This window comes from Oncorhynchus mykiss, chromosome 26, assembly GCF_013265735.2.
Source record: "Oncorhynchus mykiss isolate Arlee chromosome 26, USDA_OmykA_1.1, whole genome shotgun sequence".
Classification (NCBI taxonomy): Eukaryota; Metazoa; Chordata; class Actinopteri; order Salmoniformes; family Salmonidae; genus Oncorhynchus; species Oncorhynchus mykiss.
The window spans coordinates 38,078,041-38,103,257 of record NC_048590.1 but is presented as its reverse complement, the minus strand read 5'-3'; the positions used below and the strand labels follow the sequence as shown (position 1 = coordinate 38,103,257).

The 25,217-nt window shown below is 42.1% G+C and overlaps 2 protein-coding genes across 3 annotated transcripts in view; both read right to left on the bottom strand.

The window, feature by feature from the left end:
- Nucleotides 1–4,970: 4,970 nt before the first annotated feature.
- On the bottom strand, nt 4,971–16,891 carry LOC110506748 (lysophosphatidylcholine acyltransferase 2). Its single transcript, XM_021586592.2, has 13 exons — nt 16,169–16,891; nt 15,512–15,654; nt 13,186–13,403; nt 11,728–11,840; nt 10,462–10,522; nt 9,095–9,188; nt 8,768–8,822; nt 8,491–8,573; nt 8,269–8,394; nt 7,857–8,010; nt 7,340–7,438; nt 6,874–7,015; nt 4,971–6,473 (listed from the first exon to the last, which is right to left on the bottom strand). The coding sequence occupies exons 1-13, from the start codon at nt 16,277–16,279 to the stop codon at nt 6,298–6,300; spliced, it is 1,575 nt and encodes a 524-aa protein (XP_021442267.1). The 5' UTR covers nt 16,280–16,891; the 3' UTR covers nt 4,971–6,297.
- Nucleotides 16,892–17,646: 755 nt separating this feature from the next.
- The window catches only part of LOC100135793 (matrix metalloproteinase-2), a 27,086-nt gene continuing 19,515 nt past the window's right edge, over nt 17,647–25,217 (bottom strand). Inside the window, exons 12-14 of one of the 2 annotated variants that reach the window (XM_036963145.1) lie at nt 20,743–20,902; nt 20,220–20,329; nt 17,647–18,686 (exon numbers count right to left, since the gene is read on the bottom strand). In XM_036963145.1, coding sequence (XP_036819040.1) covers nt 18,580–18,686; nt 20,220–20,329; nt 20,743–20,902 — 377 coding nt within the window. In that variant the 3' untranslated portion in view covers nt 17,647–18,579. 2 annotated transcript variants of the gene reach the window in all.

Here is a 25,217-nt window from a genome sequence, read left to right as displayed (position 1 = left end):
AAACAAAACTACACAGAGCTAACTAATGCCCCTGACTGTGGGAAAATAAGAGAGTAAAAAACAAACTACACAGAGCTAACTAATGCCCCTGACTGTGGGAAAAGAAGAGAGTAAAAAACAAACTACACAGAGCTAACTAATGCCCCTGACTGTGGGAAAAGAAGAGAGTAAAAAACAAAACTACACAGAGCTAACTAATGTCCCTGACTGTGGGAAAAGAAGAGAGTAAAAAACAAAACTACACAGAGCTAACTAATGCCCCTGACTGTGGGAAAAGAAGAGAGTAAAAAACAAACTACACAGAGCTAACTAATGCCCCTGACTGTGGGAAAAGAAGAGAGTAAAAAACAAACTACACAGAGCTAACTAATGTCCCTGACTGTGGGAAAAGAAGAGAGTAAAAAACAAACTACACAGAGCTAACTAATGCCCCTGACTGTGGGAAAAGAAGAGAGTAAAAAACAAACTACACAGAGCTAACTAATGCCCCTGACTGTGGGAAAAGAAGAGCAATTAATAAGGTATCAATGGTATCAACATCATAGCTATCCAATAGGTAAAAACTCTCAGTTATGTATTTATTGTGGTAATCTGGACACAAGTAAAAATGAAATTGAAATAGTTAACTAAAATGCATGTTGGTAAATAGATGCCAGTGAAAAGATGTTGTGCCAGTTTGGCTGCGTCTACACAGCCAGCCCAATTCAGATAACTTTTTTTTTACCAATTGATCTGTTGACCAATCACATCAGATCTTTTCACATCAGCTCCCCTTTGGGCTCCTGAGTGGTGCAGCGGTCTAAGGCATTGCATCTCAGCGCTAGAGGCGTCACTACAGACTCTGATTCTATCCGGGGCTGTATCACAACCGACCGTTATCGGGAGTCCCATAGCGGGCGCACAATTGGCCGGCGTCGTCCGGATTAGGGGAGGGTTTGGCAAGGTTAGGCTGTCATTGTAAAATAATAATTTGTTATTAACTGACCTGCCTAGTTAAAAAAATATATAAATAAATACAGCAGTGCTGATCTGATTGCTCAAAATAACAATTAGTGAAAAAAATATTAGCTGGGTTGCCTGTGTAAACGCAGCAATTGTGTGATACATACATCACTATCTCCACCATGGGGTTCAAAAGTTGTATTTGTCTCCGAGTTTACAATGAATGTGTCACACCCTGACCATAGTTTGCTTTGTATGTTTCTATGTTTTGGTTGGTCAGGGTGTGATCTGAGTGGGCATTCTATGTTACATGTCTAGTTTGTCTAGTTCTATGTTTGGCCTGATATGGTTCTCAATCAGAGGCAGGTGTTAGTCAATGTCTCTGATTGGGAACCATATTTAGGTAGCCTGTTTGGTGTTGGGTTTTGTGGGTGATTGTTCCTGTTTCTGCACCAGATAGGACTGGTTTAGGTTTTCTCACGTTTGTTGTTTTGTTAGTTTATTCATGTATCGTTTCTTTATTAAAGAACAATGAATAACAACCACGCTGCGTTTTGGTCCGCCTCTACATCACACCAAGAAAACCGTTACAGAATGTAGTAAGAAAGAATCAAGTAACAAAAGCTAAAAGAAAGCATTTTGTAGATGTGCACTGCACCACCTCTGCTGACACCGAATCTAAATTATAGCCACAATCATTCCGTGGCCATCATACAATAAGAAATGTAATCATCCCCAGCTTCCAATTGGCTTGTTCAACTCCTATCCTCTTCCCTTGGAGAGAGGGATGACGCTGGTCAAGTGGATGACTTCTGTCACCTGGTGGTGGGTTACAGAACAGAACATGCAGATAAACCACTGAACAGAAATACAAATGCAGCATGTAAAGTGTTGGTCCCATGTTTAATGAGGTGACAAAAAAAATCCCAGAAATGCTCCATATTTTTCTCAAATTTTGTGCACAAATTTGTTTACATCCCTGTTATTGAGCATTTTTTCCTTTACACCTGACCGATGTGGCATATCAATAAACTGATTAAAGAACATGATCATTACACAGGTGCACCTTGTGCTGGGGACAATAAAAGGCCACTTTAAAATGTGTAGTTTTGTCACAAAACACAATGCCACAGATGTCTCAAGTTTTGAGGGAGAGTTCATTACAGCTGCAGCTGTACATAATCTATTGGTAAATAGCCCACCCATTTTCACCTACCTCATCCCCATACTGTTTTTATTTATTTATTTTTCTGCTCTTTTGCACACCAATATCTCTACCTGTACATAACCATCTGATCATTTATCACTCGTGTTAATCTGCATAATTGTAATTATTCGCCTACCTTCTCATGCCTTTTGCACACAATGTATATAGACTCCCCTTTTTTCTACTGTGTTATTGACTTGTTAATTGTTTACTCCATGTGTATCTCTGTGTTGTCTGTTCACACTGCTTTGCTCTATCTTGGCCAGGTTGCAGTTGTAAATGAGAACTTGTTCTCAACTGGCCTACCTGGTTAAATAAAGGTGTTCTCAACTGGCCTACCTGGTTAAATAAAGGTGTTCTCAACTGGCCTACCTGGTTAAATAAAGGTGTTCTCAACTGGCCTACCTGGTTAAATAAAGGTGTTCTCAACTGGCCTACCTGGTTAAATAAAGGTGTTCTCAACTAGCCTACCTGGTTAAATAAAGGTGTTCTCAACTGGCCTACCTGGTTAAATAAAGGTGTTCTCAACTGGCCTACCTGGTTAAATAAAGGTGTTCTCAACTGGCCTACCTGGTTAAATAAAGGTGTTCTCAACTAGCCTACCTGGTTAAATAAAGGTGTTCTCAACTGGCCTACCTGGTTAAATAAAGGTGTTCTCAACTGGCCTACCTGGTTAAATAAAGGTGTTCTCAACTGGCCTACCTGGTTAAATAAAGGTGTTCTCAACTGGCCTACCTGGTTAAATAAAGGTGTTCTCAACTAGCCTACCTGGTTAAATAAAGGTGTTCTCAACTGGCCTACCTGGTTAAATAAAGGTGTTCTCAACTGGCCTACCTGGTTAAATAAAGGTGTTCTCAACTGGCCTACCTGGTTAAATAAAGGTGTTCTCAACTAGCCTACCTGGTTAAATAAAGGTGTTCTCAACTAGCCTACCTGGTTAAATAAAGGTGTTCTCAACTAGCCTACCTGGTTAAATAAAGGTGTTCTCAACTGGCCTACCTGGTTAAATAAAGGTGTTCTCAACTGGCCTACCTGGTTAAATAAAGGTGTTCTCAACTAGCCTACCTGGTTAAATAAAGGTGTTCTCAACTAGCCTACCTGGTTAAATAAAGGTGTTCTCAACTAGCCTACCTGGTTAAATAAAGGTGTTCTCAACTGGCCTACCTGGTTAAATAAAGGTGTTCTCAACTGGCCTACCTGGTTAAATAAAGGTGTTCTCAACTGGCCTACCTGGTTAAATAAAGGTGTTCTCAACTGGCCTACCTGGTTAAATAAAGGTGTTCTCAACTGGCCTACCTGGTTAAATAAAGGTGTTCTCAACTGGCCTACCTGGTTAAATAAAGGTGTTCTCAACTGGCCTACCTGGTTAAATAAAGGTGTTCTCAACTAGCCTACCTGGTTAAATAAAGGTGTTCTCAACTAGCCTACCTGGTTAAATAAAGGTGTTCTCAACTGGCCTACCTGGTTAAATAAAGGTGTTCTCAACTGGCCTACCTGGTTAAATAAAGGTGTTCTCAACTGGCCTACCTGGTTAAATAAAGGTGTTCTCAACTGGCCTACCTGGTTAAATAAAGGTGTTCTCAACTGGCCTACCTGGTTAAATAAAGGTGTTCTCAACTGGCCTACCTGGTTAAATAAAGGTGTTCTCAACTGGCCTACCTGGTTAAATAAAGGTGTTCTCAACTTGCCTACCTGGTTAAATAAAGGTGTTCTCAACTGGCCTACCTGGTTAAATAAAGGTGTTCTCAACTGGCCTACCTGGTTAAATAAAGGTGTTCTCAACTGGCCTACCTGGTTAAATAAAGGTGTTCTCAACTGGCCTACCTGGTTAAATAAAGGTGTTCTCAACTTGCCTACCTGGTTAAATAAAGGTGTTCTCAACTTGCCTACCTGGTTAAATAAAGGTGTTCTCAACTGGCCTACCTGGTTAAATAAAGGTGTTCTCAACTGGCCTACCTGGTTAAATAAAGGTGTTCTCAACTGGCCTACCTGGTTAAATAAAGGTGTTCTCAACTGGCCTACCTGGTTAAATAAAGGTGTTCTCAACTGGCCTACCTGGTTAAATAAAGGTGTTCTCAACTGGCCTACCTGGTTAAATAAAGGTGTTCTCAACTTGCCTACCTGGTTAAATAAAGGTGTTCTCAACTGGCCTACCTGGTTAAATAAAGGTGTTCTCAACTGGCCTACCTGGTTAAATAAAGGTGAAATAAATCAAAAATAAAAAATACAATTTGGCATGCTGACTGCCACCAGGGCTGCCATCAGAGAGTTGAATGTTAATTTCTCTACCAATGTCGTTTTAGATCATTTGGTAGTATGTCCAACCGGCCTCACTGCAGACCACGTGTAACCACGCCAGCCCAGGACCTCCAATTCTGGCCCTATGCCCTCACAGGCTCACCCATGGCTGCACCCCTGCCCAGTCATGTGGAATCCACAGATTAGGGCCTAATACATTTATTTAAATTGACTGATTTCCTAATATGAAATGTAACTCAGTAAAATCTTTAAAATTGTTGCATGTTGTGTTTATATTTTTGTTTAGTATATATATGCCATCCAGCAGACACTTTTTATACAAAGGGATTTACAGTGAAATGCGTGCACACAGGTATAGTATGTGATCCCTACAGGAATTGAACCCCCAACCTCAGAGTTTCTCATGCCAAGCTCGAATCAACTGAGTCAAACAACCATACATTTACATACACACAAGTAAGTACACTAACAGGGAGAATACACATAATTAGAACAAGACAGTTGAAAGCAAAAATACTAATTACAGAAGTTTAAAAGCTATAAAATACAAGTCATCGAAGAGTTAAAATTGTACTGGATTTTATTGCAAAAAAATTAAGTTTGCTGTGTTCACAAAAATTAACAGAATTGCAACAACGCACTCTGCTAAATAAACAACAATGCACGCTAGTTAACTTGAAACCATACATACCCCCTTGGGTACTGTTGTATTACAAGGCACACTTGCCTTTTTGCTCACAAATTGCCTTATTTTTCAATAGATGCTTGGGCTTTAGTTTGGCTAAAGCCATAAGGTTCCACTGCTGCCTCAGCAACATCACTCTTCAATGGAAATGCAAATAGAAACAGATGCAGAGCAAAACCTTTAGCTAATTATACAGCAGCACTACTTACAGTGTGTGTCCCTGAGCAGTGGAAAAACTGTAAAGCACAGCATGTATCCTTATAGCTTGTATTATTGTTCCTTTGCTGGGTTGCCAGATTGGGTTGATATCATTAGAAAAAGCGGGTATTAATGACGTTTCCTGCAATCCAGTCATACATTAAAGACTTTCAACTCATACAAAAGCAACGTTTGGCAGCCTTTCCAGTTATCTTCAAGGAAACTCTGTGGAAAACAGAACAGGTAGACACATTAAAGAGTACAGGATACAGTCATCTCAGAAGGGTATCCAGGTCATTTAAATACATTATGGGCTGGCACTAGGTAGTTTTCATCTGAAGAGGCAAAACTATGACAAAACAATGGGATGCCTTAAATCAAAATCAGCAGGGGTATCTACAAAAAACATTGGCAAAAAGTTCAACATTGCTATGAGCAACTTCCTAAAAGCGTTAGGATTAAGTGGATATCCGTATAATGTTCAACCTTCCTATGACCACATTACTGCCATAAACAAGGATCTGAAAAAATATACTTGGAGGTCTATGATTCCACCCCATCTGTACAGAAACACAAACAATAGCTCTTACAAACCTCGCTTACAAATCTTTTTAAGGCACTAAAAAAAAATCATAGAAAGAATTTTAGCAAAAAATATATTTATTTTCGCAAAAAAGCAACATTAATTTAAACATACATCATACTATTTCCTATGAGGTCAAAATGAGGTTCCAGTTCTCTAAAATCAGTGCAATAGAAAATATCCTGTTGTGGTTCATCAGACTCAGTAGTTCGTCTCTCTGTGTATTCAACTGAGAGCTCAAAAAGAGTTCCGTCTCTGTACATGATCTAGATCGACAACTGCAGACTTGATCAACAAATCACCTTGGATCTTAAATAACTGTATAATTAACAGTAGATCAGTCAGTTTGCTCAGTCCGTGATCAGCTACTGAACAAAATGTATGGTAATGCTCTCAAACACATCGACAGTCTCTGCCTCAGACTTAGTCGTCCTTCTTGTCAGAGATGCTCTCTTCCTGGTTGTCCTCAGAGGAGACGTGATTGGTGGAGGAGAATTCTGACTCCACCCCCTGGAGGGCCTGGTACCGCTGGAGCTCCAGATAGGTGGTGAACAGCTTGGCATACTCTGGGTGGTTCAGGGCAAACGCCTGGAACTCGGCTGGAGAGGGAAATGGAGAGACAGAGGATCAAATCAGAACTTACAGTAGAATATCTGGTATATTATCAATGCTCACAAAACTGGAGTTCAGTTTCAGAGAGGATCAGTGACTAAAGAAGCAATTCTGTTACATCATAAAAATTCTAACAAAATTCCACCAAGTTGTTGTTTAAAATGGCCTACTTTTGGTGAAAGTAATGTTAATTTCCTGTGGAAATTAAAACTAAAGGATAACAAAAACTATACAAATATTAATATCCCACTTTCAAATCCATATAGTATTTCTCTTTCTATATTTCTAGAATGGAGAGATCCAAGGCTCAACCCGGCCAGCTGCCTTTAGTTCATGCTGGAGTCCTCCACTTCAGATAACCTTTGACCTTCACAAGGGTCTACTTACAGAAAGTGATGAATTCAGAGCTGTCTGTATCTATCTCCTTAAAGAGTTTGGAGACGTTGAGGTCACACACGCCTAGAGCAGAGCGAAGCATGGAGGAGAACTCTTCATGAGTGATTCTTTGGTCCTCGTCAGTGTCAAACAGCTGAGAGGAGAGGGAGACAATTAGTTAAGTAATGACAACACATAGGCTTGATTATTGAAATCGAGACTGCTCTTATGACCGTGTGGCTTTCAAACCTACTTCATGTTCCCCTCAGACAACCACAAAATACAGTACCCCCCCCCCCCCCCCCCCCCCCCCCCACGTATTTGACTTTATCATAGCCACTGAGTGCTCCTCTATTGCTTCCAAACCTTGGGTAGACACATTCTGCGTCAGCTATGTTCCAACGCCCCAATGTCATGTGTTGTACAGCTAAATGTGACACGGCAACATTCGCAACAAGCAGGTTTTTTTTGGCCGAACCTGGAAAGCTGTGCGGAGGACCTCTTCGGTGTTAGCTGGCCGACATAAGATGGTTACACCGATGACATACTCTCTGAAGTCAATGGTGCCATCTCCATCCTAGAGAGACAGAGTGACAGCTACGTATCAGTTAACAAAGCCAGACTACACATTGCATTCAGTGGACGACAATACTCTACAAATACAGTATGTTTTGCCAAGATGAACAATGGTTCCTTTATTTCTTCAGACAGTTTGTTTACCCTCTCTATGAACAAAGCAGTGGGGGACAGCATACTAAATCCTCGGTTACTTAGCCCATCCAGTCACAGGTTGGAGAGAACAGACAGAATGGCTGTGGTCTGATTCTCTACGCTTCGAAAGAATAGTGTAGTCATACACTTCCCTTTGTGGATTTCAAAGGAATGTTGTAAGATATATGGTGTAGACTTCCTCCAGCCAAGCTTGCACCAGTCCAACACAACCTAGGAAAGCCTAGAAGAGAGATTGAACCGAACTAGATGTGACTGGCTCTCACCCTGTCAAATAGAGCAAACAGCTCCTGCAGGGCGGGGCTGATGGGCAGCTTGAGGAAGCTGGCGAACTCCTGGATGGTGATGCGGCCTCCTTTACAGGAGCAGGCCACAGCTGCAAAGCCCTCTAGCTCCTTCTTCACATTGTCCCACTTCAGGCTGAGGGGGACCGGGGAGGAAAGGAGGAGGGCAGGACACAAGGACTTACTCAGGGGCGGAAGAGAGTGTAGGTCTGTGTGTGTCCAACTATTACCAATTGCCGATGTAGCAGTTGGCCAAATAAAGCAGTATTGTGTAAGGCAGTGTTACTTCAGTGTGGAGCTTGCCAGTGGGTGACACAACAGTACATAACAGTACATAGTGTGTTGCCACAGTGGCAATAGAACAGTATTAGAGCGGTAGAGGAGCCAGTCTTACTCAAGTTTTTGGCTGATCTTAGTGAACTCCACTAGACCAGCCTCCATTGGCAGGGTGAGCTCCCCAGCCGAGATCATCAGTCTACAGTCCTCATATGTGTGGTCCGTCACTGGCACACCCAGGGCCCTGCACACACATAGGGATAGAATTGAAGAGATGGGTAAGAATATACATAAGGAAGATATTATTAAATGCTGTAATACCATTCACACACACACTTACTGGGCCATAACATTTCGTACTGTCCTGGCGAACAGCACAGGTCTTTTCTTTTCCTCCTCAGTAGGGGTAACTGGAGGAAGAAACTGGAGGAGAGGGCAAAGGTCAAAACAGGGACTAACCAGGAAGTACAGGCTAACTAGAGGGCTACCTAGATAAGGTCTTTATAATACATTCACAAGCCATACATAACACATAGGTACTGTTAATGAACGTGTTATGAAGTCATTATCTCTTGGCTTTCTAAGTAAGTATTCCTGTGTAGTGTGTTAATACTAACCTCTATCTCTACATTGGTGTAGAGCTGAGACAGAGTGAGAAGCAGCAGGGTTCTCCTGAAAGAACATCACCACCTCTATTCAAAGGGCATAACGGTAATCCCATACAAGATTGAAATGTAAGCCCACTAAACTGAAAAACAATTCATCGCTCAACAATGAAAATCTCTATTCCCAGAGTTTGAGGCCTAACTATGGCCCATGAGGAGAAGTCACAGGAACATAGTTGCAATATGAGACACGGTACAGAAAACAACAGGGGAAATGTAGCGTCGAAGCGTTGAGGCAACACTGATGATTGTAATCCACTGAGTGCACTGCAGACTTACGAGCTGAAGCCTTGCCAAGTCCAAGTCACAGTGTCCAGTCTGTTGGGATATCTCATGACCACAGGCTGCACCGGGACCCCAGGGACGAAGGCACCTGACGGGGAGAGAGGGACGGAGTGAGACCCTACTGACCTCCAGCACTGACTACTATTCTAACTTAATGAGCACACACACACACACACAACCTATATGTGCAAACACAGGAGCACAGACAGCCTACTAATTGGACAGAGTGCAGCCGATGACAACTAATTTACCCACAGTACACATCCAACCAATAACAAGACCTGAAGCTGGATTCAAACCCTGATCAATATACCAATCAGTACTGTAAGGAAGCCACTAGTATTAGGTCTGTTGGTTTGGCTATTGGCACTGTAGTAGAACAAAGTAATTCAGTTAGATGCAAATGTCTATGCAAAAACTGTAACATGCCATAGAGTGTAATTGATGGTCTTGTATGATGTTATTTGCATTGATTATTAGATGCATTCTCAGGTTTACAGCTTTAGGATTGAACCATAGCAATTGCTACTGTATAATTCCCTCAGATCCTAATAGCCTAGTTCTTGGTATTGAGTGAAGATGATCAGTCAGTCATTTCCTTCTGAAGTTAATTATCACATCGTGCAATCTATTCCATGTCGCTATGGCTACTGTTCTGTTTCAGGATGTTATGGATTCACTCAGGCCCCTTCACTCTGGAGATGCCCATTGAGTGTGCATCAGGTGACTGACCACACAATGAGGCAGATAGCATGTAGCATACTGGGAGTAAATGAAGAGGTGTTGTGTCAAAATAATTGTAACAGTGTTACTTCCGTCCCGCTCCTCACCCCAGCCTGGGCTTGAACCAGGAACCCTCTGCACACATCGACTACAGTCACTCTCGAGGCATCATTACCTTTCGCTCCACAAAAGCCACAGCCCTTGCAGAGCAAAGGAAACAACTACTTCAAGGTCTCAGAGCGGGTGAAGTCACTGATTGAAACTCTACTGGCATGCACAGCTAACTAGCTAGTCATTTCACACCGGTTACACAAGCACCCCAGAAAGAAGCTAAATGAACACCATTCTGCAACCGTATGATGGCACTATCTCTGCCATTAGTTTACGAGTGAATTTGCATTAAGTAAATGACACCACTAGTGTGGATGGTACTGTGTGTCTCTTCCAGCACACTGTCTGTCTCCACTATAAACAAATGACAACCAGCCTGTTAAGTGGGAATACAACATGGACATTGTAGGGTCCCACATGATTTTCATACCCTATCAACAGTACACTGTTTGGTTGATTCCTTGGATCCACACAAAGGTGTTTCTACTCCTATTTAAAAACAAACATGGTAGTGAAGTTCAACCTACCTTGTTTGAAAGTGATGAGACATGAGCGATTTGTACAAGTTCCCTCAGGGAAGACCAGGATCTGGAACATAAATAACTAAATGTTTATTTTAGGAAAGGGAGATACATTTCAGTTGTACAACTGAACAAGCATTTAACCTAATCCCTCTGAATCAGAGAGGTGCGGGGCGGTTGCCTTAATCAAATCCACGTCTTTGTTGCCCAGGGAACAGTGGGTTAACTGCCTTGCTCAGTGGCAGAACGACAGATTTTTACCTTGTCAGCTCGCTGATTTGATCCAGCAACCTTTCGGTTACTGGCCCAATGCTCTAACCACTAGGTTACCACCACTGACAATGTAGATGGATCTAGTCCAGTGTTTCATTTTATGCTGAATGAAGCAGAATTTCTGTCACAAAGAAGAAGCCGCATAAATTGTGTTCGAAAGGATATGTCACGTGAGAGGAAGTTTTTTTTTTTTTTTACCCCTTTTTCTCCCCAATTTCATGGTATCCAGTTGTTGTAGTAGCAACTATCTTGTCTCATTGCTACAACTCCCGTATGGGCTCGGGAGAGACGAAGGCTGAATGTCATGCGTCCTCCGATACACAACCCAACCAGCCGCACTGCTTCTTAACACAGCGCGCATCCAACCCAGAAGCCAGCCGCACCAATGTGTCGGAGGCCGTGCACCTGGCAACGTTGGTTAGCGCGCACTGCGCCCGGCCCGCCACAGGAGTCGCTGGTGCGCGATGAGACAATGACATCACTACTGATGTCCCTCCCTAACCCGGACGACGCTAGGCCAATTGTGCGTCACCCCACGGACCTCCCGGTCGCGGCCGGTTACGACAGAGCCTGGGCGCGAACCCAGGGACTCTGATGGCACAGTTGTACAACCTTAACCACTGCGCCACCCTGGAGGCCACGTGAGAGGAAGTTGACAAGCTAGACGAGACATGATAAATTATGATAAAAAATGTCAAATGGCTGTGTATGTGTGTGTATGTGTATGTGTTCAACAATACTTGTGGGGAACAGAAGTCCCCGACATGAATAGTAACCAAAAAAATAAAAAATGGACCCCAGTTGGTTAGGCCCCACAAGATCAAATGGTATTTATGGGGGGTTTAGGGTTAAGGTCAGAATTAGTGTTAGAATTAGGTTGAGGGTTAGGAGCTAGGGTTAGAGTTAGGGGTTAGGGAAAATATGATTTTGAATGGGACTGAATTGTGTGTCCCCACAAGGTTATTCAAGACTGTGTGTTTGTTTATGCATGCCACAGACCTGTGGCCAGCGGCCTCCAGACTTGGCTCTGCTGTCTATCTCCATAATGGTGTTCTTACGGGAGTCTGGGTCCTGTCTGGAGACCAGCACCGGCTGGAGACACCGCACAAACCCTGGATGGAGAAAGGAAAGACACATCAGATAAACTCACACACTAGTGCTGAGCAATTCGAGTTTTTTAGTGTTTCGAATACGATTCTTTTTTAAAAGATTAAATGCACTATGCATTATGTGGGTTGAATGCTGTTAAAACAATTAATAAAAGTCCCATGATGGTAGTGACTGCACATTACTGCTTATCACTTATTAACCATCATTTATTCACATTACTTTAATAAAATATTGCAGTTGTGTATATTACATCTGTTTTATTTGATGACTTTATTATTATTAGTTTTTTCCTCTCTATAGAGTTGCTATATATGCTGTCTGACAATATCACTATTTTGTAGTTCTTCAAAGTAAATAAGGCATACTTTATGACTGCTGAATACCAACTATCAATCCCCCAGATCATGTATTTTTAGTTAGAGATACTGCACAAAGCAACATCTGCTCTCTATATCACCTCACGATCTCGCATTCTTCTGTCTTCCGTTGCAGGCGTAAAATAAACACAGACCGGACAAGCAGATGCACAATAGATGATGGTCATTGTAGTTAATTACCATGTTTTATGCACTAAACTATGTATAATATTGACCTGTTGGAAACTACAACATCACACAGTTCAGGCTGGATCTGATTTATCTCTAGAGAATGTACGAGAATGTGTGCAATGTACGCATTGAGCTCACAGAATAAATGTATTGTTTTTAATGGAAATTAAATAATTGAACCACTGTTGGTCAATTAGTTGTTTAAACATGTCAGTTAATCGCTCAGCACTAACACACACCATTAGAGGCTGGAGGCCTGTAACCCTGGAGAGAGGAAACACACACATCAGATAAACACTAACGGATATTAAATCTGCAAACAGAATCAGCACAAATACCCACACTTATCGCTGACAGACCCACACACACTTATCGCTGACAGACCCACACACACTTATCGTTGACAGACCCACACACACTTATCGCTGACAGACCCACACACACTTATCGTTGACAGACCCACACACACTTATCGCTGACAGACCCACACACACTTATCGCTGACAGACCCACACACACTTATCGTTGACAGACCCACACACACTTATCGCTGACAGACCCACACACACTTACCGTTGACAGACCCACACACACTTATCGCTGACAGACCCACACACACTTATCGTTGACAGACCCACACACACTTATCGTTGACAGACCCACACACACTTATCGTTGACAGACCCACACACACACTTAGTGCTGACTCACAAACATACACTTACTGCTGACTCACAAACACACACTCTAAAACAAAAAATCCCTCTACTAAAAAACAACAGAAAGAAACAACACTCACTGCCGAATATAGGAGTGGCGAGGTTCTCAGTGCGGGACACAGTGGAGGGCAGGCCTGCTACGATGCACACAATGCCATCAAAGAAGGTGGAGTGTGGGGCCACAACCAGAATGGGGGCCTCTGCACTGCTCACCTGCTGGCCCTTCACCACCACCCTGAAGCCCATGAAGAAGTAGTAGGACCTCCCCAGGAAAGCCATCACATGCCGACACATGAACCTGGGGAACCAGAGAGTCAAACATCAACAGAGATTTAGCATGAAACTATACAGATTAAACTAACAGTTGTACACTGTCAGGAATATTCACCTAGAGACACTGAACATGGATACATATAGCCTACATCTGAATGGACCAATATTACAGTCAACATAGATCTGTGTGTTGTCAGGGCCTCAACTTAGCCTTTTGATGGTCAGTAGTACTGTACTAAGTTGTTGCTACATGTTCATCAGCTAGTTAGTGTTATCAACTATCAAATAAAACAGACCTGAACGCGAGCGATAAACAACCAGCAGCTGCATGTAGCTGTGGTCATATCAACACATACAATCAAAGAGAGAGGGAAGTGGGCTGCTTTTGAGTCACAGAAGAACACATTTGGTTTATTTATCATGTGTTGCTTTAGGCCTCATGCAACATATCTCTATGACCCCCTCCGTTCTGAGGAAATAAAGAAGAAGAGGTAGATAGTGTTTAGTTCGATACAGACAAGATCTAATGAAGACTGCTTCAGCTACACTCAAACTGGACAGTTTTATCTCCATCTCTGCATTCAAAGACTCAATCGTTTACACTTACTGAGACTTGTGGCTGCTTTGCATCATGTATTGCTGTCTCCTCCTTCTTGCCCTTTGTGCTGTTTTCTGTGCCTAATAATGTTTGTACCATGTTTGTGCTGCTACCATGTCGTGCTGCTGCCATGTGGTGTCGCTATCGTGTTGTTGTCATGTTGTGTTACTACCATGCTGCATTGTCATGTGTTGCTGTCTTAGGTCTCTCTTTACGTAGTGTTGTGGTGTCTCTCTTCTCGTGATGTGTTTTGTCCTACTTTGTATTTTATATCCCAGCCCCTGTCCCTGCAGGAGGCCTTTTGCCTCTTGGTAGGCCATCATTTTAAATAAGAATCTGCTCTTAGCTGACTTGTTTTGTTAAATAAAAACAAATAAATAAACACACAGAAAGGGCTTATGTAGGCTACATTCCTTTTAACAGCTTGACAGTTCATTTTTAGTTGAGGATGAACAAGAACTAGTGTGAAATTGCATAGTTGTTACTCCTCCCTCCTTCCTGCATTTCTCAGTGTGTGAAAATCCCACAGCTCTTGATGTATAGGGGCAATTCCATGGTAACAGAGTGATGCTGAGACAGATTTTTCACTTTCAAATCTAGGTCAAGCAACAACAAAGACTGCAAAGTTAAAGTTGCACTATGCAGGAATGTCTACGCCATTTCCTGGTTGCTAAAACGAATAGCTAGCCTAATTTCAGTTTATGTGACAAAATAAGCTAGTATAGTGTAGAGAATAATTGTACCATCGAAACCTCTGTGAAATAGTTTCCATAATCAAAATAATTGTTTTTTCAGCTGTTTGAAACTGGTGTACAAAACCGAAAGTAAAACACTAAAAAACAAAAATTAACGGGAAACATAGAAATAGTGCACACAGAACAGATTTACCGATTCCTATACTTGCTTTCATGTAGAATGATAGATCTATAACTCATATTTCTACGTGAATTTGGACCGTTGCCCAAAAATATACATATTTTCACTTTAAACAAACCACAGAACTATATGCACAATGACTACTTTGAACAATTTCAGCAGAAAATTGAACAAAAACACAGTGCACATGCAACATTTGGTAAAATAATGATGGTTTGTAATGTTTGTGCAGTACTGTTAATGTGGAAGTGCACATCAAGAGCTGTGGGATTTTCACACATTGAGAAACGCAGGAAGGAGGGAGGAGTAACAACTACGTAATTTCACACTAGTTTAACTCTTGTTCATCCTCAACTAAAAACGAACTGTCAAGCTGTTAAGGACTGTAGCCTACATCAGCTCGTTCTGTGTAGCTGAAGCTGTCTTCATTAGATATTGTCTGTATTGTCCAAAACACCAGCTAGCTCATCTTCTTTCCTTTCTCAAAACTCTGTTACCGTGTTACTGCAAATAGGCCTAACTACTTCAGTCATAAACAACAATGCTCTGTACATCCTCTGGAACTAATGACAAAAGTACTCATAGTGGATGCATAGTTGAAATCTAGTTATACATACAGACCAGTAGTGGCACAGGATGGTGTTTTGCAGTATATTTACCGTCTCCATCCGGTCATGGGTGCCACTGCTCCTTTGAGCGGGTGCAAGAATGTTGTTATGACAGCAACAGGCCATGTTACCATGAGAACCAGAGTCAGGAAGATGGCACGGATAGGTACCAGGAAGATTCCCCGGAATACACACTGCAAAAAGAGAGAAAAAAATCACACACACACCAGTTTTTTTTTTTTTTTTTACAGATCTACAACGTGTTAAGGTTACTGACTTCATGCCACTGAAAGGACTTTAAAGAGCCATTTTAAAACACACATTTCCTAACCAACATATATAATGCGCAACGATACAACCATTGACCAAGGGATACGCACGTTATAGACTTTTCATTCTGGAAATTCACGTGGTTGGAGGAATTTCTAGAGTGTAAATAAATGCCTCCATTGTTTGTGTTACACAATAACAAGGCATTACAAAAGGATTGTCAGGGTTTTATCGGTTTAGATTAGCTATGTACCTGTACTGTATGCTATAGTCACGCACCACCAGACACACACACAGCCGAGGAGCTATAGAGGACAACCACCCGGCTGCGCTCATCGGTGGGTAGTGGAGTAAAACTGTTTACGTTTGATAACCAACCCCAGTTCCGTGACCGATAAATGAATGAGTTAATTTATTTATTTTACATTTTATACTCACTTTAATAATGTCAGCCTTTGCCAATTTCACCTCCTGCACAAAAGGATTAAGGACGGCCGGAAGAAACAGGGATTGCTGCCTGGGTAACGCGAACACTCTCCGGGGAGTCATTCTTCTCGCTCGGGTCGCGGTATTGCGTCAAGAAGCTTTAGAATTGCACAGTAGTTCTGCAATCACCCCACTTCCTCGATTCGAATCTTGCTAATTCTGTTCGCTCTCCGAATGTTGCGATAACATCGTTCACAACAACCGTAGAGTGAGGACGAGAGTGATCTGGCACTCTGCCTCCGATTACTTTTAGGCCCCACCTACTGCACTGGGTTTACGTGGGATTGTAACCTTTTGCCTGGTGAGCAGTGGTGGGGTGAAACCACAAATACAATTACTTGACACATTGGAAAGAATTTACAAAATAACAGAACAAACTAGAATGCGATTTGAGCCTAAACAGAGTACACCGTGGCAGAATAACTGACCACTTTGACTGACCTAAAATTAAGGAAATCTTTGACTATGCACGCTGTACAGACTCACGGAGCATAGCATTGCTATTGAGAAAGGCCGCCGGAGGCAGACCTCTCAAGAGAAGACAGGCTATGTGCACACAAAATGAGTTGGAAACGGAGCGGGACTTCCTAACCTCCAAATGTATGATCATATTAGAGACACATATTTCCCTCAGATTTCACTGACACACAAAGAATTCGAAAACACAGTGTACCATCACAGCAGCAAGATTTGTGACCTGTTGCCACAAGGACAACCAGTGAAGAACAAACACCATTTTAAATACAACCTATATTTACGTTGATTTATTTTCCATTTTGTACTTTAACTATTTGCACACCATGCCAATAAAGCCCCTTACATTGAAATTGATTGACTGAAATAAATGGTGTTGAATTACAAAATGTATAATTTTGAAGCAACTTTACAAGATTAGGGTGGCATTCTATAGACTATATACAGGGCCTAAAGAAAATAAAACACAGAAATACCCATAGAAGAATAGGACGTTATTGAGGTTTATTTTCACAGTTTAGCAATTGGGGTGAAATTGTTGTGTTCATTTGTATGAAATAAACAAAGTCATATCTCAAAGTGCAAAGGCATACATACTGTGGCTGCGTGATGACATGCTCTGCTCAATAATAAAAACCACAGAAAAGCGTTTTTCAGACCTTCATCCATCCACAAGATGTCACCTGTTAGTCAAATATGGCATTTACATTGACCACAGAGGTACTGTATGTAAGGGCCCTCAGAACGGCTCAACAAGGACCGGAATACAAATGTACAGTATGAAGTGTACTTGAGAAAAAAACGTTTTAGAACTACACCTATTTATAAACTATTAATTTACTGATTACAAATTGTGTGCTAGTAGGCTACAGAAAGGCATAGTCATATCTAGTGTGACAGTCCTATCTGGTAAGAAACATCAAGGGCTTTTCTCTTACACTCACACACACAACATGTATTGACCATCCATCTTTATTATTTTACAGACAGAGAATGACACATTGCACAAAACATTATAAAAAAGCATACGAATCAAAACAAAATGACTAGTATCAAAACAACAATAGAAAAAGATTATTACACAATACTTCTGTGGTACTTCTCTTGTCATGACTCCATCATGCAACAAACCAGATAGTCTCTAGGCAGTCCATGCCTTTCATCTCCCTGTACCATCAGTGAAACAATAGACAGATCCTACAAAATGGAGAATTTGGTCTCCATATTTGTGCAGTACCCCTGTATAGTCTAATACAAAGTGCTAGCCCTATTTGAAGAATAAGGTGTGTCTATAAGTACTTACTTCTGAAAATAGTCTGAAAAGAATGTAGAAAAACTGCACATCAAATATAGGATCATGCAAATAAGCATTTTCTATAAGCACCATTATCTGTCCAGACATATTGTGCAAATTCATATTTTCAAATGTATTCCACAACACTGTAATTGCTATTGACTATTTCTCATTCTATTGCAGTATCATGTAGTCTCTAGAATGCAGACATAGCAGTAAATATAGACAGCATTCATTCTCCAGATGATGCAATACTGCTCAGGTGAAGCTACATTTATATAGGAGAATATCTTCCAGTACAACACTGCCTGTCTCTATGTAGTGTGGACATACCGGATGTCTGAGTTTCTAATAACAAACAACGAGGTGGAGAGATCCAAGTAAATCTGCATCATCATAACATAGAAACTGATAATATCACACAGTAATATAATACAACATCCTGATGCCTATGTTCAGCCTGTGTAGATGGTCCCACGGTGTGTTAGAGGGTGTCTTTAGTTTCTAGGCTAGGGTGCAGGATAGGCTGGTTGGATAGGGATGGGGGAATCAGTCTGCTGAGAGCTTAGCCAACGTCTATGCGTCTCACTGTTGCTTAGTGACAACCCAGCCAGTCCTTTGTAATCTCGCCCAGTTTGACGATCTTCAGGCTACTGTCATCCATTTTGAAGTAGTGGGCACCTTTGAAGAAGTAGGTGTAATCTGGAAAACACAAACATTATGATGAGAGACAAGGTACATCAAAATCATCACATTCAGTGCATCAAATATACATCTAATTTCACCTTGAGCAAGCCACGAGGCCTTACACACTAGAAGGGAAAATGTGAGTTAGTGTAAAATATGTCCCCTAGAAGCTTAGAAGCCAGAGGAAGAGGACATGATGATGTCACTCGTCTCCTCAGTAAAAACACCCAATCAGGAATCAGCGGTGGAGGAGCTCAGGCTAATTAGAATGAAGACAGAGGTACCTCTGTGAAGCAGCACAGGCTGGCTCTATCAAACACTGTTTCTTAGTCGGGAAGCGCGGTGTGTGATGTATAGTATATGTGTGTCAGAAGCAAGGGTATAAAAAAACCCTGGTTAACTGCCATAGACGTAAGATTTACCTCCTATATTATACTACTCTCGCTGCTTGCTCTCTACTTCCTCCTCTCTCTATTCTCTCCTCCTGCCTCTACTCTCTCTCCTTGCTCTCTCTCACCTCCTACCTCTACTTTCTCTCCTTGCTCTCGCTCTCCTCCTGCCTCTACTCTCTCTCCTTCTGCCTCTACTCTCTCTCCTTCTGCCTCTACTCTCTCTCCCCCTGCCTCTACTCTCTCTCCCCCTGCCTCTACTCTCTCTCCCCCTGCCTCTACTCTCTCTCCCCCTGCCTCTACTCTCTCTCCCCCTGCCTCTACTCTCTCTCCCCCTGCCTCTACTCTCTCTCCTCCTGCCTCTACTCTCTCTCCCCCTGCCTCTACTCTCTCTCCTCCTGCCTCTACTCTCTCTCCTCCTGCCTCTACTCTCTCTCCTCCTGCCTCTACTCTCTCTCCTCCTGCCTCTACTCTCTCTCCTCCTGCCTCTACTCTCCCTCCTCCTGCCTCTACTCTCTCTCCTCCTGCCTCTACTCTCTCTCCTCCTGCTTCTGCCCCCTCTCCTTGCTCTCTCTCCTCCTGCCTATCGGGCGTGCAATGATGTGCAGTGCAATAATGTCAGAGTGAATAAAACAGTTTTGGTTGTTTTAAGTAACGTCTTTGTTGTAATATCTAAACAGACGTGGCAGTTTCACCACTAAGGATTCCAGCTTTAAGGCCAGGTGCCAGTTCATAATAAGAGGACTGGCGGCGTCAGGTTGGGTTCTAACTGTCAGGAATGTAAGCCTGCAGCCAGTGGTGTGTCAGTACAGCTCAGACTGAAGCAGGAAGCAGTGCTCCCTCCATGTTCACACAGGCCCCAGCTACCTCTCCAGTTGACATCTCTCTCTCTATTTCTCTCTTCAGTAGATATCCCACTGGGCACACACTGGTTGAAGCAACATTGTTTCCACGTCAGATCAATTAAATTACATTGAACCAAAGTGGAATAGACGTTGAATTGATGTCTGTGTCCAGTGAGTATCTCTCTCTATATCCCTCCCCCCTCTCTGTCTCCTTCTCTACCTCTATCCCCCCTGCTCTGTGTGTGTGGTGATGTCACTCTAAGTGATGTTCAATAAAGTATCTATTATACAGTATTGTATTCTAGTATGCTTACCGATGCCATTCAGACTAAAGGCAGAGTCAATGCCGTCTGGGATTCCGTTCCAGGAGTCAGCGATGAGCTTGGGGAAGCCAGGGTCCATCTTTTTCTTGGCTTCATTGTACCTGGAGGGGCATGATGACACACAGAGGCCATGATATCAATGTTTAGTCATGAGTACATGATGCTATGTTAAGTACATAATACTATGTTAGTCTGTTAGGTATGAGAAGATTGGGCCGTTTTGGTTGACAAATCACAGCAGTCATGCAAGAGTTAAGTACATACAGCAACAGTATCTTACATTATCCCTGTATTAGGTAAGAGCAGAGTGAGCTGTTTTAACAGTCCATTGGAAGCTAAGGTCTCTCATTAAAAGCAGACATGGCTCAGCACAGCAGCACACCAACACATCAACACACAGTGACGTCTATAGAATTAGATTTTAAAGTAATTCTAATTCTATAGCGATGTCATCGCTACAATCCTGAGTGGATCAGACACAGGCTTTGATAGGGGTTGTGTTGTGGTGACTCACCTCCAGAACTGGTCTCCAGCGAACAGGTAGGTCTTCTGGCTCTTTCCAAAGGAGAAGGCTGCGTCAATGCCTTTCAGGTCTGTGGGCAGGCCTATAGAGGAGATCCTCTTGGGGTAGCCTTTCTCTATCTGGTCTGCATTGAAGATCCACATCTCATTGCCTATATGAGAGAGAGGAGGGGAGAGATGGCAAATGAGCACAGGTCAAGATGCTCACAGGGAAGGGTTTGTGAGGATAGAGTTTCTCTAAACTCTTACCTTTTCATTAGCCACAGAGACAATGATCATAGGAGTTAGAAAGACAGCACAAACAGATCTGGGGCCAGGCTAACATTTGATCATATCTTGTGGTTAGGGAGGACTGGATAAATGATTGAGGAAATGTGACTCCTAGCTTTACAATTGAAGGGCTGGATGGAAAATAAATGGTTCTGTTCTACAAGGCCAAGCATTCATCCTCTTAAATAGAGACACTATGTTTTGGAAGGGCTCTGATTTCATGGAGCTTTTCTAAAGGAGAATGGCATGCTTCTACAATGCATGGCATGCATTATAAACCACTAATAACTACTTACAGTACTAATGTCCAAAATGTCCAAACCACATACTAGCAGTTTACTTGACTGAAATACTAAAAGACACACTTATGATTCTCCTAACGGTGAACTTCTTAGAAATAGGATGTTATTTACTGGAAATTGTCACAGCCGTTTAACGGTGATAGAGAGAGGAAACAGACATTAAAATGTCATTGTGTGTTTTTCTGATCAAGTCAATAAGCACAAAAATGAAATGCATATATGCAAGCGTGCAATCCTGGATTGTTCTCCTGGGTATCAACAGTGAATGACAACTAATCTACATACTCTCCCATTCATACATACCAAAAAACTGTATGTATGTATTAGGGTTGAATGGTGGGAAACCGGTTACTGAGATTTACCACTCCCTTTTCCCAGGATAAATACAGTAACTGAGAAACCGGTTACTGAGATTTACCACTCCCTTTTCCCAGGATAAATACAGTAACTGAGAAACCGGTTACTGAGATTTACCACTCCCTTTTCCCAGGATAAATACAGTAACTGAGAAACCGGTTACCGAGATTTACCACTCCCTTTTCCCAGGATAAATACAGTAACTGAGAAACCGGTTACTGAGATTTACCACTCTCTTTTCCCAGGATAAATACAGTAACTGTGAGAAACCGGTTACCGAGATTTACCACTCCCTTTTCCCAGGATAAATACAGTAACTGAGAAACCGGTTACTGAGATTTACCACTCTCTTTTCCCAGGATAAATACAGTAACTGTGAGAAACCGGTTACCGAGATTTACCACTCCCTTTTCCCAGGATAAATACAGTAACTGTGAGAAACCAGTAAATTATAATAAATTATTTAGATAAACAGCATGGCGTGAAATGGAATTGTTAAATTATTAGCAATTTCTAAATCTGGCTATTCTATGGCCTCTGCATGATGAATCAACGCTCAGGGTGGGGACAGACAGCCCATCTCAGGGTGGGGACAGACAGTCCATCTCAGGGTGGGGACAGACAGCCCATCTCAGGGTGGGGACAGACAGCCCATCTCAGGGTGGGGACAGACAGCCCATCTCAGGGTGGGGACAGACAGCCCATCTCAGGGTGGGGACAGACAGCCCATCTCAGTATGGAGCGTAGTTCACTGTGCATATAGACCTATCATCTCATCATGGTAACTTTTCTTCTTGTGACAGGTGGGCCTACATTTGCTACAGCATAGTCTATGCTCAGTAATAGAAAGACTGAATGCACCATCTCCATCTGGCTTCCAGGGGTCGCCTTGTTTTTTAACTGTAAAGATAGAACATGTTTTGTATTGCAGCTGCAGAGTTTTAAAACAGCCTGTTGTTGCTTTAAATCAGTGCCCAAATCGCAGTCTCTCTCTCCATCAACTCCATTCAAAATAGATCATCCTGTTCTAGATTGACATACAGCCCTATATATAGGATGTCCTCACCTACCGCTATCAGGTAATACATTCAATAAGGTATTAACCTTATATTTAGCTAATTAATGATGGGTTATGCATAATAAGCTTATAACTTATAGCCTCTGTCTCTTGCGCAATACCCAAGCACCTCTGCTCCCCTGGCCTCCTTAAAAATGCCCCTTAGCTCTTGGAGTCCCATGCAGGAAAAGCCAGACTATAACTTTTTTAACAAATCAAAAACTGAAGAATTGGGCGTGCAAAATTATTCAGCCCCTTCACTTTCAGTGCAGCAAACTCTCTCCAGAAGTTCAGTGAGGATCTCTGAATGATCCAATGTTGACCTAAATGACTAATGATGATAAATACAATCCACCTGTGTGTAATCAAGTCTCCGTATAAATGCACCTGCACTGTGATAGTCTCAGAGGTCCGTTAAAAGCGCAGAGAGCATCATGAAGAACAAGGAACACGCCAGGCAGGTCCGAGATACTGTTGTGAAGAAGTTTAAAGCCGGATTTGGATACAAAAAGATTTCCCAAGCTTTAAACATCCCAAGGAGCACTGTGCAAGCGATAATATTGAAATGGAAGGAGTATCAGACCACTGCAAATCTACCAAGACCTGGCCGTCCCTCTAAACTTTCAGCTCATACAAGGAGAAGACTGATCAGAGATGCAGCCAAGAGGCCCATGATCACTCTGGATGAACTGCAGAGATCTACAGCTGAGGTGGGAGACTCTGTCCATAGGACAACAATCAGTCGTATATTGCACAAATCTGGCCTTTATGGAAGAGTGGCAAGAAGAAAGCCATTTCTTAAAGATATCCATAAAAAGTGTCGTTTAAAGTTTCCCAGGTGGCTTGTGGCAGACACACCAAACATGTGGAAGAAGGTGCTCTGGTCAGATGAAACCAAAATTGAACTTTTTGGCAACAATGCAAAACGTTATGTTTGGCGTAAAAGCAACACAGCTCATCACTCTGAACACACCATCCCCACTGTCAAACATGGTGGTGGCAGCATCATGGTTTGGGCCTGCTTTTCTTCAGCAGGGACAGGGAAGATGGTTAAAATTGATGGGAAGATGGATGGAGCCAAATACAGGACCATTCTGGAAGAAAACCTGATGGAGTCTGCAAAAGACCTGAGACTGGGACGGAGATTTGTCTTCCAACAAGACAATGATCCAAAACATAAAGCAAAATCTACAATGGAATGGTTCAAAAATAAACATATCCAGGTGTTAGAATGGCCAAGTCAAAGTCCAGACCTGAATCCAATCGAGAATCTGTGGAAAGAACTGAAAACTGCTGTTCACAAATGCTCTCCATCCAACCTCACTGAGCTCGAGCTGTTTTGCAAGGAGGAATGGGAAAAAATTTCAGTCTCTCGATGTGCAAAACTGATAGAGACATACCCCAAGCGACTTACAGCTGTAATCGCAGCAAAAGGTGGCGCTACAAAGTATTAACTTAAGGGGGCTGAATAATTTTGCACGCCCAATTTTTCAGTTTTTGATTTGTTAAAAAAGTTTGAAATATCCAATAAATGTCATTCCACTTCATGATTGTGTCCCACTTGTTGTTGATTCTTCACAAAAAAATACAGTTTTATATCTTTATGTTTGAAGCCTGAAATGTGGCAAAAGGTCGCAAAGTTCAAGGGGGCCGAATAGTTTCGCAAGGCACTGTAGCTAGCTACAACTATGGGCATTTATTGGATAACTGCACAATTACTTGGGCTTTTTTTGGGTTTGGGTTCATTAAAAGTGGCTCATAAAATGTATTTAATGTGTGTCTCATAAAATGTATTTAATATATGTCTCATTAAATGTATTTAATATATGGATGGCTCGTCAGGCTCAGGTAGCATCAGGTTTTAATCTTCATGCTGATCAACGCTCTAATCAAATCCAGACATATTTATATTCCTTATAATGCTTTTCAATGACACTTCTGGTTTTAGCCAAATTACCAGGAGAAAAGTGATTTATTCTAGGGATGGAACATTTGTAAAATACAGGGAAAATATTCAACCCTATTATGTACCGTATGTAATGTATGTACGTATGTACAGTGCAATCGGAAAGTATTCAGACCCTTTGACTTTTTCCACATTTTGATACGTTACAGCCTTATTCTAAAATTTATAAAATTGTGTTTTTTCCTCAACAATCTACACACAATACCCCATAATCACAAAGCAAAAACAGGACATTCAGAGACTTGTCCTGAAGCCACTCCTGCGTTGTCTTGGCTGTGTGCTTAGGGTCGTTGTCCTGTTTGAAGGGGACCCTTCGTCCCAGTCTGAGGTCCTGAGCACTCTGGGGCAGGTTTTCATCAAGGATCTCTCTGTACTTTACTCTATCCTGACTAGTCTCCCAGTCCCTGCCACTGAAAAACATCCTCACAGCATGATGCTGCCACCACCATGCTTCACCGTAGGGATGGTGCCAGGTTTCCTCCAGATGTGACGCTTGGCATTCAGACCAAAGAGTT